This window comes from Musca vetustissima, unplaced genomic scaffold (genome assembly GCF_032173495.1).
Source record: "Musca vetustissima isolate MV318-11 ecotype Yass unplaced genomic scaffold, APGP_CSIRO_Mvet_v1 utg12465, whole genome shotgun sequence".
Lineage (NCBI taxonomy): Eukaryota > Metazoa > Arthropoda > Insecta > Diptera > Muscidae > Musca > Musca vetustissima.
The window spans coordinates 5,267-22,418 of NW_026876202.1; the positions used below are offsets into that span (position 1 = coordinate 5,267).

Sequence of the window (17,152 nt, forward strand, 5' to 3'; positions counted from 1 at the left end):
AAAAAAAATCAAAGTCGGATTCTTTTTTGTTAAGGCGGAATATAAATAAAGAATCCGATTCGAATCGGAGTAAAACAAAAAATTAAAAAAAATATAGAGTGGAATTTCTGTGAAAGAATTTAAAAATTGTTTCCAAACCTGGATTATGGAATAAATTAAAAAAAAAAATACCCCAAAAAATCACTCTCTAAAAAATTCAAAAATTAGAAAACAAAAAAATATTTATTTACACAAAAATTTAAATTTTTGCATGTTCAAACATGTTTGTGTTGTGCTAATAATAATATTCTAAATTAATAACTGTGAGAATTTTTGAAAAATAAAAAAAATCTATAAAATAAAAAAAGGTGTTGCCACCTACCAACGACAACACCGTAAGTAAAGCCCCCGAGCTGTCACTACCGTCGGATGTCGTTTCCACAAGCATGGAACTTTTGAAATTAATGATGTTTAAAAGTGACTTTCTGTCCAGCAGCAGTGCCAGCAGTGATAAATGTGATGATCGCATACCGCCAATCAATTTAAGTCAATTACCCGAATTTCTATTGTGTAAGTGATCGAAAAAAAATACAAAAATCAAAATTAACTTCTTCAAAATTTGAACGGATTGGAGGTTAAAATGTTGAATGGACATTCTATGAGCAAATAAAGGACTATATATTCGAGAAATATTAGTGGACAATTAAATGTTGTAACCATCGTTGAAATTTACAATTTTTGAAAAATGTCAGTCTAAATAAATTTGTACCAAAATACGCCCCTTTCTTCTGGGACAAAATTCTTAAAAAATCCTTAGGCCCAAAATTCTTTAAAAATCCTAAAAATGGTTTCGAATTTTTGGAGGATAAAAATCGATTCCAAAACTTAAAAAAAAACCCCAACGGAAAATAACTTATATGGAATTAATGAAAAATGTAGCTCCAACGGCAGATAAAAATCTTGTATCACGAGTTTTGATCCAACAAGGTTCTCAAGTAACCTGTACGTCCTCAGCAGATTTCTAATAAAAGTTTTGGATTTGTAGACCATAAAATCGAGATCGATCGAAAATCGATTTCGAGATGAAAAAATCCTTCTCCATAAAGTCGGGAGGATATACAGGGTTGTCCATATTCGACGGACCCATGTTTTTTTTTTAAAAAAAATTAAAGAAAAAAATAAAAATTTGGCGGTTGCCAACGGTAATCATTTAATTTGTTCCAAGTAGATTTGTTTACATCAATTTTTGAATATGATATCTCTCTAATGGTCGCCTCTGGCGTTGATGACGTATTGTGCCCTTTTTGCTGCATTTTCCATCGTTTTTGCCAACATTTCGGCCGGAATAGAGGCTATTTCTTAACGAATGTTGTCTTTGAGCTCTTCTACGGTCCTTGGCTTGTTAACGTAAACCTTTGACTTCAAATATCCCCACAAGAAGTAGTCAGGCGGCGTCAAATCGGACGAACGCGGCGGCCAGTCCAAATCACCAATTTTGGACATCAAACGGTTTGGAAACAAATTCTTCAGAAAATCGATTGTTATGCGACTTGTGTGCGGTGGAGCGCCGTCTTGTTGCGATTGATGGTAACAGCATGGCCATTTTCATTTTGGAAGAAAAACGGCCCAATGACCGTTTTCGCATTAACGCCGCACCAAACTGTGACCTGTTCGTCATGAAGAGGCACTTCTTGAATCTCCTGAGGATTTTCAGTGGCGTAAAAACGGCAATTTTGCTTATTTACGGTCCCACATTCAATGTGAAATGGGCTTCATCGGACATGATAATTTTGTTCCAAAATTGCTCGTCATCTTCGGCCATTTCGATGACTCTTTGGGCTCATTCCAATCGACGAAGCTTGTCCGCAGGCAACATTCTTTGCGTCAATTGAATTTTGTACGGGAACAAATGCAAATCAATGCGAATAATCCGCTGTAATGTGGAACGAGCCATGCCCAACTGCTGAGAACGGCGATTTTGGAATGTTCTTGAGGGCCTCTCAACACTGGCTTTGGTCGACTTTTGTATGACCTCTTCGGATTAAAAAAAAATCCCCAAAATAAATTAAAAAAAGAAGAAAGAAAATCACGAAAATCCGATTGGATCCTACATCACTTGGAGAATATTTTTGAGGTGCTATTAGAATTCGGAAAGCTTTATCTAAATCCTAACGGATTTACTTAAAAAATCGCAAACCTCTTTCTAATCGATTTTTTTAATTTCGATCTTATCTAAGCAATTTTATGTCGATTGGTCTATCGTAACATCATTGGCACATCATTTTCATGAGGAGCAAATTTGAACCGATTTCCAAAAATGTCAATATTTATTGACCATATTCATAAATGGAATATGCATGGAATACCGACAGGCGAATTCGAAGTCTTCATCATTCATTGTTTGAAGAATAAGAAAAAAAAAACAAAAAATATTTTTATTCAAAGCAACATATACCTGCAAAATTCTATCACCTATTTAGGTTCGTATTTCCCAATTAAAAATTTTTTGCAGCAAGAGACCTGACAGGAAATCGAACTAAAAATAAAATAAAACCAGTGAGTGGAGTAGTATAGTCGAACGGCCATATGACCATATTATACCTACACAACTACCACTGAAGTCTGCGGATCTATATTCCGGCAAAATTTCACGATATTAGCATTGTCTTGACAGTTCCACTTGCTAATCCTGTTATATTTTTCAAATCTTGTTTTTGCGAGGTGAATATTTACGCCATAAAATAAAAATTTTCTCACTTTAGGTTTTGGTGTGATTTGACCCTCGGAATGTCGGCCCAATCATCATCTAAACAGCCGTTCTAGGTGTTGGGTCAGATCCCCTTCACCATGTTCTGCATTTAATAATGGCCTGTACAGCGGCTAGAAAATCTGGCAATAATAAAGTTCTCGGTTCATTGCACACCCTAAATATCATCTTAACATCACCGTAAATTATAAGCATCGCGCTTGACCATAATCGGAACTTCATGTAAAATTTCAAAGCGATCACCGCTACATTTGCGCCCTCTAGTGGGGTAATGGTAATACTAAACAATATCATAACACATAGATACCTTTAAATATTTATCTAAAACTCCCACATCCGAGTACAAAGAACAACATAATTGGTATCAATTTAAAGGTGAACCACCCCTCTTGCATATCAACTTATCGTTTCTATGTCCTTCATGTGTAAAATATGCCCCCAGAATACCCATTTTGTGATTTTTTACGCAAAATTCAGGATCCACTTGAATTGCTTAATATTGACCAATGTCAATATCAACAGTCATGCTTATTTTTTTGCCAGATTCCCTTCCTGGTGCAAAGTTTCGTTTTTTTCGGGTCATAATTGCAGTCTCTGGTGCGACCTGAAAAACAAATAAAAATAAAGTTTTTGGTCCATTTCATACCCATAAATATTAGGTAGGGGAAAAAGAAATCCATTATTTTTTTTTCGGCAGATGGCTGTACGGATAGATTTATCGTAAAGTATCGATAAAACAATTTCAATAAGTGGAAGTGAACAAAGAAAAAAATCGGTACATTCTACAGTTTTTCTTTGACAAAAGCGAAAATGCAAGCCAATCGGCTAAAAATGTGAATGGTGTTTATGGTTCCGATACTGTAGCCGACAATTATGTGCAATTTTGGTTTTGTAGATCCCGTTCAGGAATTTTTGATGTTAAAGATGCACCTCGCACAGAACGATTAAAGTGATTCAAAGGAACTATCTAGGAGTCGGAACTAAATGGAGCAAAGGAACTAGTTCCTTTTTGAAAAATGAACGCTCTGTGAAATAACAATGACAAAATTGAAATCTAGTTCACGGAGCGAAACGTTTTTTCTTCTTCCTTTTTTTAAAAAGGAACTAGTTCCTCAAAGTTCATTAAAGAATAACCTCTATATCTTTGTTTGTGGCTATTGCAGGTTATTGTTTTCAGATCTCGAGACGAATGATAGAGGAATATTTTTGTAAAATATCACTCATACGATTCGGAAAAGAGATCCTTAAGGACGAGACATTGATATTCGTAGGTTGTCAAAATCCTATTTTTATTTTAACCGATTCTTGGTCAGGCAACCTTATATCTATGTACATTAAAACATTTCAAATAAATTGTAGATTTTGAAGAACTGAAATTATTTATTTCACATAGTTCTTATGGTTCTTGAATAAAGGCAATGAGCTCTCGTGGATGGCGCCCAACGTAAAATCATACATAATGCCTTAATTCTTATTCACAAATGGGTAGCTATTCCAAAATATGAATCCACATTGATTTGGGATTATTTTTAGTATTGGTCCTAGACCCATCTTAAAATATATCCATCGTCAAATCTCGACTAGCGGAACCGATTTAGACATTTGTGTCCGTCCGGCCGTCCGTCCGTCTGCCTATAATAATTTGTAAAAAAAGATACAGGCCATTGTTATGGCATGTAGGATGTGTTGGGGCCAAAGAAGGCCCCTATTGTTTTATGGCAATGATCCGTTAATATTTAAGGGGATGAAATGGACATGGACCCAGACTTTTGTGTGAAAAATTTGTATTTTAAAACTTGTATTTATTTACTCCTGAAGGACATAGAACCGAGAATTTGATAATATATCCAAGAGGAGTGGTTGGCCTTTAAATTGATACCAATTATATTGTGATATGTACTCGAATTAGAGATAAGTAAATCGATTTCGACTAGTCGATTTTTTATACTAAAAAGTCTAAAAGTCGAAATCGACTTTTGATCGCAAAAAGGAAATCGCAAAGTCGATTTTTTCTAGATGGACTTTTGATCTTGGTCGTTTTGAAATTTTATATGAAGTTCCATTATGGCCAAGAACAACGCCTATAATTATACCCTTCACCACACTGTGGTACAGGGTATTATGTCTTTGTGCATATGTTTGTAACATGCAAAAGGAAACGAGATTGACACATGGTTCCTTTTGAGAATATGCATAGAATCACTTTCTAAGTCGATTTATGCATGTCCGTCCGTCTGTCTGTCTGTCCATGTATTTTTGTGAGCAAAGTACAGGTCGCATTTATGATCCGATTTGGATGAAATTTGGCACAGCTCATTTGTTTGGCCCAAGGACGAACCCTATTGAAATTGGGAAAAATCGGTTCAGATTTAGATATAGCTCCCATATATATATTTAACCGATTTAATGTAAACGGTCCCTATATATCTTCCGATTTGCACGAAATTTGGTACAGCCTAATCATTTAGGTCAAGAATGATGTCTGCCAAGTTTCGTGAAAATCGGTCCAGATTTAGATATAGCTCCCATATATAGTTTCGTCCGATTTCATGTAAATGGAGCCCCAAAATCCCTATATATCTTTCGATTTGCCCGAAATTTGGCACAACGTATTGAATTAAGCCTAGAGTGATGTCTGCCAAGTTTCGAGAAAATCGGTCCAGATCTAGATATAGCTCCCATATATAGTTTCGTCCGATTTCATGTAAATGGTGCCCCAAAATCCCTATATATGATTCGATTTGCACGAACTTTGGCATAACGTATTGAATTAAGCCTAGAGTGATGTCTGCCAAGTTTCGTGAAAATCGGTCCAGATTTAGATATAGCTCCCATATATATGGGAAATGGTGCCCCAAAGTCCCTATATATAATTCGATTTGCACGAAATTTGGATAACGTACCGAATAGAGCCTAGAATGATGTCTACCAAGTTTCGTGAAAATCGCTCCAGATTTAGATATAGCTCCCATATATAGTGTCTTCCGATTTTATGTGAATGGTGCACCAAAGTCCCTATGTTTCCTTCGATTTGTTTCCTTCGATTTTACTGAAATGAGCCTAAAGTGATGTCTGCCAAGTTTCGAGAAAATCGGTCCAGATTTAGATATAGCTCCCTTTTATTATAAATCGATTTAAGGTAATCGACGCACCAAGGAACCAATATGCTGATAGGAACAAAACGTTCTGAAATTAGTATAACCTAAGCTGTGACAAGTTTGTTTGAAATCGCTTAATATTTGGATAGAGCTTCCATATATATTTTCGCCCGATTTCAAGTAAATGTTAGTCAAAAACTCCTCATGTTAGTCAGATTGACATCAAATTTTGCACAACGTATAAAATTGAGCATAGAATTACTTAGTTGCGTTTTCTAGAAGTACAGACATAGGACAACAGATGACCTATTTATATCTGTTTGAAGTCGATTTACATACTTTTGTCCCATTGTAACAAACGAATGACATGTTTATGGATAGATCTAGGTAGATTCACATTTAGATAAATATCACATATTTTATTTCATCCAATTTCATGTTAATAGTCCTGTTTAATATACACATAGTGATGAAGGGTATCATATAGTCGGCCCCGTCCGACTTTATTACTTTCCTTACTGGTTTTCGGTTATGTTAGGGTTATGTGATATTTAGGGGGTGCCATGAACCGAAAACTTTATTTTTGTCAAATTTTCTAGTCGCTCTAGAGGCCATATATTTTACATGGTGAAGGTGATCTGACCAAATACTTAGGACGGCTGTTTATATGATGATCGGTCAATAGTCCGAGGGTCAAAGCAACCAAAAACCAAATTGAGCAAATTTTTATTTTATGGTATAAATATTCACCTCGGGTAAATAAGATTTGGAAAATATACCAGGGTTAGAAAGTGGAACAGCTGACCAATATGGCCGATTATAAGTCCATTTTTTAACCGTGGCATATTTTCGAAATATGGTGAAATATTGCCCCAGGCTCAGAATAAAGAAACGCAGAAAGTTAGATTTTCGTGGTAGTTTTTTTTAGGATATCAGATGGTCGGCTCCGCCCGTCTTTATTGTTCCGCACACTGATTTTAAAATCTATTTTTGCAAATTTAAATTTGGCGTAGATTTTGTAAATAATTTTAGTACAACTCCCTGTGTGCATGTATGTACCTCTGATTAAAATTCTTTAAAAATATAAGCTCCTTAAAAATTCATAAATTATTTTTAAAAAATAGAAAATTTATAATTTGGAAATTCGTGAAAATAATAAAAATAAATATATAAAAAAAAATATTTAAAAAAATAAAATTAACAAATACTTTGTGAATTAATCTTCAGCTACAACGTTATAACAGCTTTCTTTGAAAACATAAAATCACTAAACCTATGACCCGTTTATGGTTATGATAACATTTAGTTTGAGTGGAATGCACACTACATTGTAGCCACCTCGCTGCTTCATTCAATGTATTATACACACATATTATTCATAACAACAACAACAACAACCAAATTGCACAGCAAACCTACCTTAAAAAAATGTTGCATGTATTTGAAATGTTTTATAGTTTATAGTTCCATAAACAACATTCGACATCATCAGCAGCAGCAACAACAACAACAACAACATCAAACACACATTGTGTTTGATGCGAATGTCACGTACAAACCCCTCTTACAAACAATACTACCGCTACTAAAAAACCAAAAAGAAGACTCAGCTCGTGCCATAAAGTAGCTTAAAATAGGTGTGCCGACACTGCCGCATTGAGTTTATGATACACTAATCCCAATTCATGTAACTTTTTGTGTGTGTGTGTGTTTTTTTTCTATTTTTTTCAAAAGTCAACTTTAAAGGAGTGCCACAAAAAGCTAAGTGACACATTCTGTTATGTTCTGACCATAGAAAATCCATGCATAATGGTCATCATCCCATATCGACAGGGATGGTCATCCCCTATTCTCTGTTGTTTTTTATGTTTTTGTTCTTTTAGTTGTTGTTTTTGCTGTTTTGTTGTTGTTTTATAACAAGGTAACTACCAAATAGCCTGGCTTGACCTGCGGCCCATTCAAACTAATGTTATGTCAAATGTGCAGTTAGTTAGCTAACCTGAAAACATATGCCAATAAAATAAATGCTTTTAAAGACAACTACAACAAAAAATGTTAAGACCTCTTCAAACAACAACAATAAAAATAAATTTTAGTTTTAAGGGTTTTCGCATAGGTTGGAAAAATTAGGTTAAAGGATAATGATCCAGGAACTTTATTTTTGCAATTAATGGCGCCCAATATGGGCTAGAGTTGTGTAGTCATATGTTGAGGAAAAAATATATTTTAATTGTCTTAAAAATACGAATAGTGAAATGAAATTCTTTTAAAAGAAGTCCAATTGCAAATGGCGCCCAACGTGGGGCCATAAATATAGATTATTTTTTTTCTTTTTTTGTTTTAATTTTTTTAAATCTCTAAAATTACACATAGGTCCATGTATTTTTACAGTTTCCTATAATAAAAACTCCAGTTCCATTTTCCGAATTTTAAAATGTTTTGCATTCCGGAATCTAAGAGTGTAAACAACATCTTTGAAACCAAATTTAGACCTATGTCTAGATTAGGTCTATATTTTGACATAACCCTCATATAAGAATCCCGCCCATCTCCACCGAAGTGGCTTACAAGATTCCTGGCGAATATAAAACTAAGAAGCGGAAGGGCAAAATATACCCAAAGAAGTTGGTTTTACAAAAAAAAGATTATCCTCCTTCACGCTGATAGATCATTTTATGAAAAATACTACCAAATTCGATTGGAAGGTTTTCCAAACCTTTAAAGTACCGAATATTGAAAAGTAGCATTATATAGATTCTGTACAAAACCCGAGCAATGGTTCATTCTTTTACACACTTCAAACAAAAAACAAACAAAAATTAAATCAACAAAAAAAAATTTTGGTAAATTTTCAAATGGCGCCCAACGTGGGTCACTACAATTTATACTGGGATTTCTATCGGATATGACATAAAAAAGTCGACATTAAGGAGGCAATCCACTTAGCAACCCAAAAATCAAATAAAATCTAATTGTTTAATGGATTTTGCAACATTTTCAAATGGCGCCCAACGAGTGACAAAGTGACAAAATATTCCAATTGCAGAACCTTTTGTTGCTATTGTTAAAAATTTTCTAATTCTTTTGGAAACAATTTTATCTAGACCATTTAAAACTTGAAAGCGGAAAATTCATAAGAGAACGACTTTGCTCAAACATGGACCAATATAAGGTTCGACCCCAAATGGCGCCCAACGTGGTTCAATAAATATTTAACATCTTGTTCGTAAGTCCTTCTAGGTTCTTCAAATCAAAAATATAAAATTACAAACAAAATTGTAATATGTCGTAATGGCGCCCAACGTGAGGCAATCACAGATATGATTATTTTTCATTGGTAGTAGAGGAGCGAAATGTTTTTAGGGTTAAATTTCGCTCCCCTGTAACAAAAAAAAAAAAAGTTTTGGCAAAAAGTTTTTCTCTTCCCAAAGAAACCCAAGTATCGAATTTCTGGCAATCACTTGGAAAATCTAAGTCAATATTATAATGGCGCCCAAAATCTCTAAATATAAAAAATATAAGACAAATGATTATAATGTCCCAATGGCGCCCAACGTGAGGTAATAGATTTTTCTTTTAAATTAGAAAGTGTCGTTATAGGAACAAAATATATTAAACATATTTTTAAAAAAGGTCTATCTACTCTCTGAGAAATCCAAATATCAAATTTCTGACAATCGCTCAGGAAATCTGCCTTAATATATAATAATGGCGCCGAAAGTAGGATAGAAAAATTATTTAAGTTTTTTTAAGCTGATGTCTATTATCTTATTCCCGAAGATGCTGATCATGGGGTTTTTCTGCGCTCATTAAATAAAAAATACAAAAATTACAGATAAGGCAATAAAAAAGTCTCAGTGGCGCCCAACGTGATGCAATAATTTTTTTTTTTTTTGGATTGCAAGACGAGGCCCAAATTGTCCTTATAAGGAGGACTTTAGCAAAATATATTGTTCCAATAAGGTATTCCGACTTTTAAAATATGTTCTGCCGAAGAATGTTTATCTGAGAAGCTCAAATACCCAACTTTCGCTTGATTGAATAACATAATGGCGCCCAAAGTGGGATAGAAAAAAAATGTCATTCTCTACGGCGTATATACTATTTTATCCAGAAATTGTTGTTAATCGGTTCCTTTTGTTTGCTCTATAAAATAAAAAAATTACAAGCAAAGTGATTAAAATATCCTAATGGCGCCCAACGTGAGGAAATAGAATTTTTTATTTATTAATTTGAAAGATTTTTAAGACTAGTGCATATCCTTTAATATCCACCATGTGATAAAATATTCTGTCAATTAATTGAAAACCCTGATCGAATATACAAATGGCGCCCAATGTGATTGAAACAATTTTTTAAAATATAAAGGTATTCTTCTATCCTCTGAAAGTCGGATATGATAAGTTGCAGTCGATTTGATCCAAAATAAAATCAAGTTGGTTGGAGAAAATGAATCTAAACTTTTCAAATGCCAAAAACCGGAATATAGCTTTATAAAAGGTCTATAAAAACACGTGGACCTGGCTATTGTGTTGGGCATAGGTCCAGATTTTTTTTTTTTTTTTTTGCATAAAAAATTATTCTTCTCGTACAAAATTCCAAATAACAAAATTATAATCGATTTATTATGAAGTGGTAGAATTTTTTCTAGATGGCGCCCAACGTGGGGCCATGTTTTTAGTCATTTTTGAATTAGTTTCTCCAATTGCGGAGAAGGAAAAAATATTCAATAATTCAATTGTTTGCCATAAAGTTTTATTCTCCTCACATAAAATTCCAAATAACAAAATTAAAATCGTTTTTAAAAATGCCGTGCTAGCATTGTTTTTTAGTTGGCGCCCAACATGGTGCAGTATTTTAAGGATTTTTTTCAATTAGTGTCACCGTCAGATGAGGTTCGAAAAATAATCAATATTTTATTTTGTAACAATTTGCTAGCTATTTGAAATTAAAAATACATGTCTAAGTTCTTCAAAATTCCGTAAATCGGGGTACCGGGTTAAAATACAAAGAACCTGGACCCTAGACTGAAGATTTTTTGCAGGAAACGTTTCCATTAACATAGTGTACCTGGTGCCAAATTTTAAACAAATTATTTAAAAATATTGCACTAGATTTTGAAATGGCGCCCAATGTGGGGCAATTAGCATTAAAAGTTGTATATGGAGGATTTTGAATAGTGGGCTTGGCTTTACATTGGGAACGTCACTAAAGAATATTATGAAGATCCTAGGTCAAAGCCAAACTCACTGTCCAAAATCCTCTATAAACAATTTTTAATATTCAATGCCCAACGTTGGGCGCCATTTCAAAATCTAGCGCAATATTTGATAATAAAGCGCAACAATTTCAATTAATTTGTTAAAATGTGAATCTAGGAATTCCACATGAATAGAAAAAACTTCAGGCAAGAAATTGCCAGCATAGCTTCAGGTTCATTGTATTAGATTCTAGATAATAGTACTTTCAGATTTTCGATACTTTGGACTCTGTGAGTTTCTTAGAAAAATCAGATATAGAAAATCTATCATATATATACCAAATTCCTGACAATTCATGCGCAAAAGGTCCTCAAATCTTCAATAGAAAATTTTACTGAGGACCTTCTTCTCTTCAAAATTTCCCTCAAATATACCTCCTACTGTGTTTTATTCTTCTTGTCGTCATTTATAACATTTTTTTTGGCAAAAATTCTCCCCGAAAAATTAGGTTACAGAAATTAATGATGTATGACATTTTATTTTGGCAAATAATATGGATAAAGGATTTGAGCGAGATGGATAACAGTTATCCTTTGTTATAAATAATTAATTTCAAAGGAGTTTTAGAATTTATTTTTTTATTTTTTACTGTATTACAGCAACACTATTTGCTTGGGCTACTTTAAAATGAACATAAGCTAATAAATTATTTAAAATGAGACACACACATACACAGAGACATTATAAAGGATATAAGAGTGTAAGTGTGTGTATATCTCCATTAAAAAATCCTCTGCTAAAAACTTCATTGCCTTACTTTAAGGATTAAAGGCATTTTTTTCTTGAAACTCTACCCAACCATTTATCAATTTTTTCCTTCTTCTCCTTCTTGAAAGCAATCCTTGTCTACTCCACCTCCTTCATTGACTTGCTCTTCGTCCTCCATTTTTTTACTGCCTATTTTATGTAGCAATGTATTTCATTTTGTTTCTCTTCTCTCCTTCCTTCTCATCATTTATTTACAGCAACAATCCCGAAATGTGGCGGCTGCCATGAACTGATATTGGATCGATTCGTTTTAAAGGTGCTAGACCGAACGTGGCATGCCAAGTGTTTGCAGTGCAGCGAATGTCATGCCCAGCTGAATGATAAATGTTTCGCCCGCAATGGCCAGCTGTTTTGCAAGGAGGATTTTTTTAAGTAAGTAAATTTCGGTAGATGGTTCGCAAAACGAAAGTATCCCAATAGGAAGGTCTAAGGAAGCCCCTTTTGGTATTCTGATAAGAAAAAATATTGGTAGTCGGATAAGAAAACCTCATAGAATTTCTGTTCTCCAATAAGAAGTATTGTTGCTGTATCTATAAGAACATTTATTGGTCCCCCAATAAGAACTCTTATTGATTCTCCAATAGGAATACTTTTTGATTCCCCAATAAGAACACCTATTGGTTCTCCAATAAGAAGACTTATTGATCTCCAACAAGTCTACTCATTGGTTTTCTAATAAGTAGACTTATTGGTCCTCCAATAAGTAGACTTATTGGTCCTCCAATAAGTAGACTTATTGGTCCTCCAATAAGTAGACTTATTGGTCCTCCAATAAGTAGACTTATTGGTCCTCCAATAAGTAGACTTATTGGTCCTCCAATAAGTAGACTTATTGGTCCTCCAATAAGTAGACTTATTGGTCCTCCAATAAGTAAACTTATTGGTCCACCAATAAGTATACTTATTGGTCCTGTAATAAGAAGACTTATTGGATAACCAATAATTCTGATTATTGGACCTCCAATAATAAGACTTTTTGGTTCTCCAATAAGAACACTTATTGGTTTTCCAATAAGAAAAATTATTGGTTCACCAATAAGAATACTTATTGGTCATCCAATAAAAAGTTTTACCAAACCTCCAATAAGTGGACTTATGGTCCTCCAATAAGTGGGCTTATTATTGGTCCTCCAATAAATAAACTTATTGGTCCTTCAACATGTAGTCTTATTCGTAAGTAGACTTATTGGTCCTCCAGTAAGTAGACTTATTGGTCATCCATTAAGTAGACTTATCAGTCTTCCAATAAGAATAGACTTATTGGTCGCCCAATCCAATAAGAACACTTATTGGCCTTCCAATAAGAGCATTATTGGCCTTCCAATAAGTACACTTATTAGTCATCAATAAGAAGACTTATTTGTTCTCCATTAAGAAGACTTATTGGTTCCCCAATAAGAACACTTATTGGCTCTCCAATAAGATGACTCATTGGTCTACCAATAAGAAGACTTATTGCTTCTCCAATAAGAACACTCATTGGTCCACCAATAAATGAATTTATTAATCCTCCAATAAGTAGAGGTGCTGATCTTCCAAAACCAGGGCATATTGGTCCTTCGAGAAGACTTATTGCCATTCTAATAAGAATGTATCTTCCATTTCTTAGTACTCATTTTTAAACATCCATCTTTGTTAAAAGTAATTTAATTAATAATAACCACCCTTTGTCCTTTCCCAATGTTTGGGTCTTCTAATAGGCGTTACGGAACGAAATGTTCCGCTTGTGATATGGGTATACCGCCGACGCAAGTTGTGCGCCGCGCACAAGACAATGTCTATCACCTGCAGTGTTTCCTATGTACGATCTGTTCGCGTACCCTAAATACCGGCGATGAATTCTACCTCATGGAAGATCGTAAGCTAGTGTGTAAACGGGACTATGAAGAGGCTAAGGCGAAAGGTAGGTGAACGAAAATTCATCTTTTGGCAATATAAATAAAAAATTGGAAATCTTTATCTCTCCAGGTTTATATTTGGATGGCTCGCTGGATGGTGACCAACCGAATAAACGACCACGCACCACAATAACCGCCAAACAATTGGAAACACTGAAAACCGCCTACAATAATAGTCCGAAACCTGCGCGACATGTGCGAGAACAATTGTCACAGGATACGGGGTTGGATATGAGAGTTGTACAAGTCTGGTTTCAAAATCGGTAAGTAGATGAAGCGGATATTTCTACGAATTTGAAAAAAAAATATTCTATGGAGGAAATTTCCACCATTCCCCCTTTTATTACTCACTTCCATTCATTGTATCGTTCCGCACAATGAATTTTATAAAGTGTCCGATAGATAACATTGTCTCATGCAAAACGAAGCAGAATTCAATGGTCACTTAGTTATCGAAGTGTTTGCTAATCTTATCGAGGAGGCTAGTCGGTGAAGCAGGAACGTAGCTAAAATTGGAACAAAACGGGCACAGTGAAAGAAATATTAAAAAAATATTCAAATGATAACAAATTTATGGAGGTTTGGAATTATGAGCCCAAACGACCATAACTCCCCACCGGACATTTTTTCTTCAGCCTATATTAACCAAATAATATCCCCAACATCGTTATTACATAAAATTTTTGAGTTATTCCTTAAAAAACCCGGTTCCATTCCAATCGTTCCACTTTATTTCAACATGTTCCAATTTATAAATCGCCATTACATTGTAAATCTATTAATTAGAACCTTTTTCAATCCAGTTTTTACTAATCGAAATACAGTGTTCCATTCCATTTCGTTCCAACTCCACTAATTCTTCATTGGCAATATATTTTCTAGATTCAATAACCTAAAAATACACCCCATATTATTTTTAAATTAAAATATTTGTAATTAGGCAAAAATCCTCTGTTCCATTCCAATCGTATCACTTTATTCCACCATGTTCCAAATCACAAGATGCCATTACATTCTAAATCTAGTAATTAAAAATAGTTTCCAATACATTTTGTACTAATCGAAATGTTGTGTTTCATTCCATATCGTTTCAACGCCCCTAATATCTCATTGGCAACATTTTTGCATAAAATAATAAGGAGGCAGGACCCCTTAAATAATTTTTAAATTAAAAACATTTGTGATTCCTCGAAAACCAATGTTCCATTCCAATCGTTCCACTTTTTTACCAACATGTTCCAAGTCACAATACTATATTACATTCAATATATTATCATTTAATCATTTCCCAACCCATTCTGTAGTAAAAAAATACAGTGTTTCATTCCATTTCGTCCCACCGCTCTTAAATCATCATTCCGTTTTAATTTATTTCAAAATGTTCCATATTACCAAACTCTATTACATTCACTATCTCTTCATTTAAACCTCTACCCACCCATTAAATAAAGTGTTTCATTCCATTTCGTTCCAACGCTCCCAATTCCTCATGGACAAATTGTTTGTAAGCCATAATAACCAGGCAGTGCCCTCTACATTGTTTGCAAATGAAAATTGTGTGTTATTCCTCAAAATCCCCTGTTCCATTCCAATCGTTTCACATTATTCAAATATGTTTCAAATAAACACACACCCATTTCAGTCAGTATCTCATCACTTATATGTTTCCTACTCCAATTCGGGCTAATCCTGAAACAGTGTTTCATTCCATTTCGTTCCAACGACCCATTCATTCCCAATTTCAATCGGGTCCTTTTTAATATCTCATCCTTTATACGTTTTCCACTTCATTTTGTGTGAAATCCAGAAACAGTGTTCCATTCCACTTCGTTCCAACGTCGTTTAAGCAGCAATTTGTATTACATAACAAAAGTAGATAAACCTTCAATTTGTTTCCAAATAATGCTTTTTCTTATTTTTTATGCATATACCTTAATGTTCCATTCCATATCATTCCGTTTCAATGACTCGTAGTCCTGTTTACAAATCGTGTTATTCATTATTTTAAACAACTTGAAGTTTCGTTAATAAAACTATATAGAAAGTCTGTTCCGATCCCACAAATTTTAATTTAAAGTGTGTTTCAATTCCATTTTGTTCCCGTGCAAAAAATTAAATTTTCTTTATCATTCATACCTACGAATCATACTAATTTCATTATTTTCGAATTTAATATGTTTCAATTCCATTTTGTTCCGATTCCAGTTTGTTTCAATTCCATATTGTTCCAATTCCACTTTTTTCCGTTTGAGGTCAAATATATTCCATTTGAGGTCCAAAATATATCCCATTTTGAAGTAATTTCCAACTATAGTTCCAATTCCATATCGTTCCATTCCTAATTTTCTACAAAACACTAACTTCTGTTTTTGTTTTTCTCTTTTTTCTTCATCTTCTTCTCCCTTAACAGAAGAGCGAAAGAGAAACGCCTGAAAAAGGATGCTGGCCGCACCCGCTGGAGTCAATATTTCCGCTCGATGAAGGGTAACTGTTCGCCCCGAACGGAGAAATTCCTAGATAAAGATGATCTTAAAGTCGATTATGATAGTTTCAGTCATCATGGTGAGTTCGACGACAACAACAATTACAAAATTTCCGAACCTGGACTAAATTGATTTTCCTCTTACAGACCTCAGCAATGACAGCTACAGCACCGTCAATTTGGGTTTGGATGAGGGAGCATCACCGCATTCGCTGCGCGGCTCATATCTGCACGGTAGTTCAAGTCCTTCACAGTATCCATCTAGTCGTTCGCCGCCACCGGTGGGGCAAAATCATTCGTTTGGTTCATATCCCGACAATATTGTCTATACGAATATAGGTAAGGTTCTCAGGATGATTTTGAAAATCCCTCTCTTAAATGTTCAATTTCTTTCCCTTGCAGATCACAATTCCGCATCGAATCTACATGGCTCTAAATCACAATCCCGCCTACATGCTGGCAGTGCAGTATCGGACCTCAGCAACGATTCTAGTCCTGAACAAGGTTTCCCCGATTTCCCACCCAGCCCTGACTCGTGGCTCGGTGATACGGGGAACCCCACGGCGAATACAAATTCAAATCCGAATTCAGTTACCCCCGGCGGAGGTGTACATTACTGATACTCAAACATACTCTTTAGATATTTTCAAATGCAATCGCGTAATTTAATGATGGCCTCATCGGGAAGTAATCCGCCTCCAGCGCCGCCTAATGGATTCAATGGTCACGAAATGGATGTGGCATTGGAGGAAGGAGAGGCGTTAGCGCCGCCTCCTGCTGTAACCACAATTGCTGAGCAAAAATCATAACATTTTGAAGATACTAAAGATGGGATGAAGTGATTAATGAATCGCTTCGATTGGATAATTCGTTGCAGTTTGTTTTAATTTAATTCTCCC

General features: G+C 34.6%; 1 protein-coding gene across 1 annotated transcript; it reads left to right on the plus strand.

The window, feature by feature from the left end:
- Positions 1–425: 425 nt before the first annotated feature.
- Positions 426–16,926, plus strand: LOC133338731 (LIM/homeobox protein Lhx4). Its single transcript, XM_061546854.1, has 7 exons — positions 426–549; positions 12,071–12,245; positions 13,574–13,776; positions 13,842–14,034; positions 16,182–16,333; positions 16,401–16,592; positions 16,656–16,926. The coding sequence occupies exons 1-7, from the start codon at positions 426–428 to the stop codon at positions 16,871–16,873; spliced, it is 1,257 nt and encodes a 418-aa protein (XP_061402838.1). The 3' UTR covers positions 16,874–16,926.
- Positions 16,927–17,152: the final 226 nt, after the last annotated feature.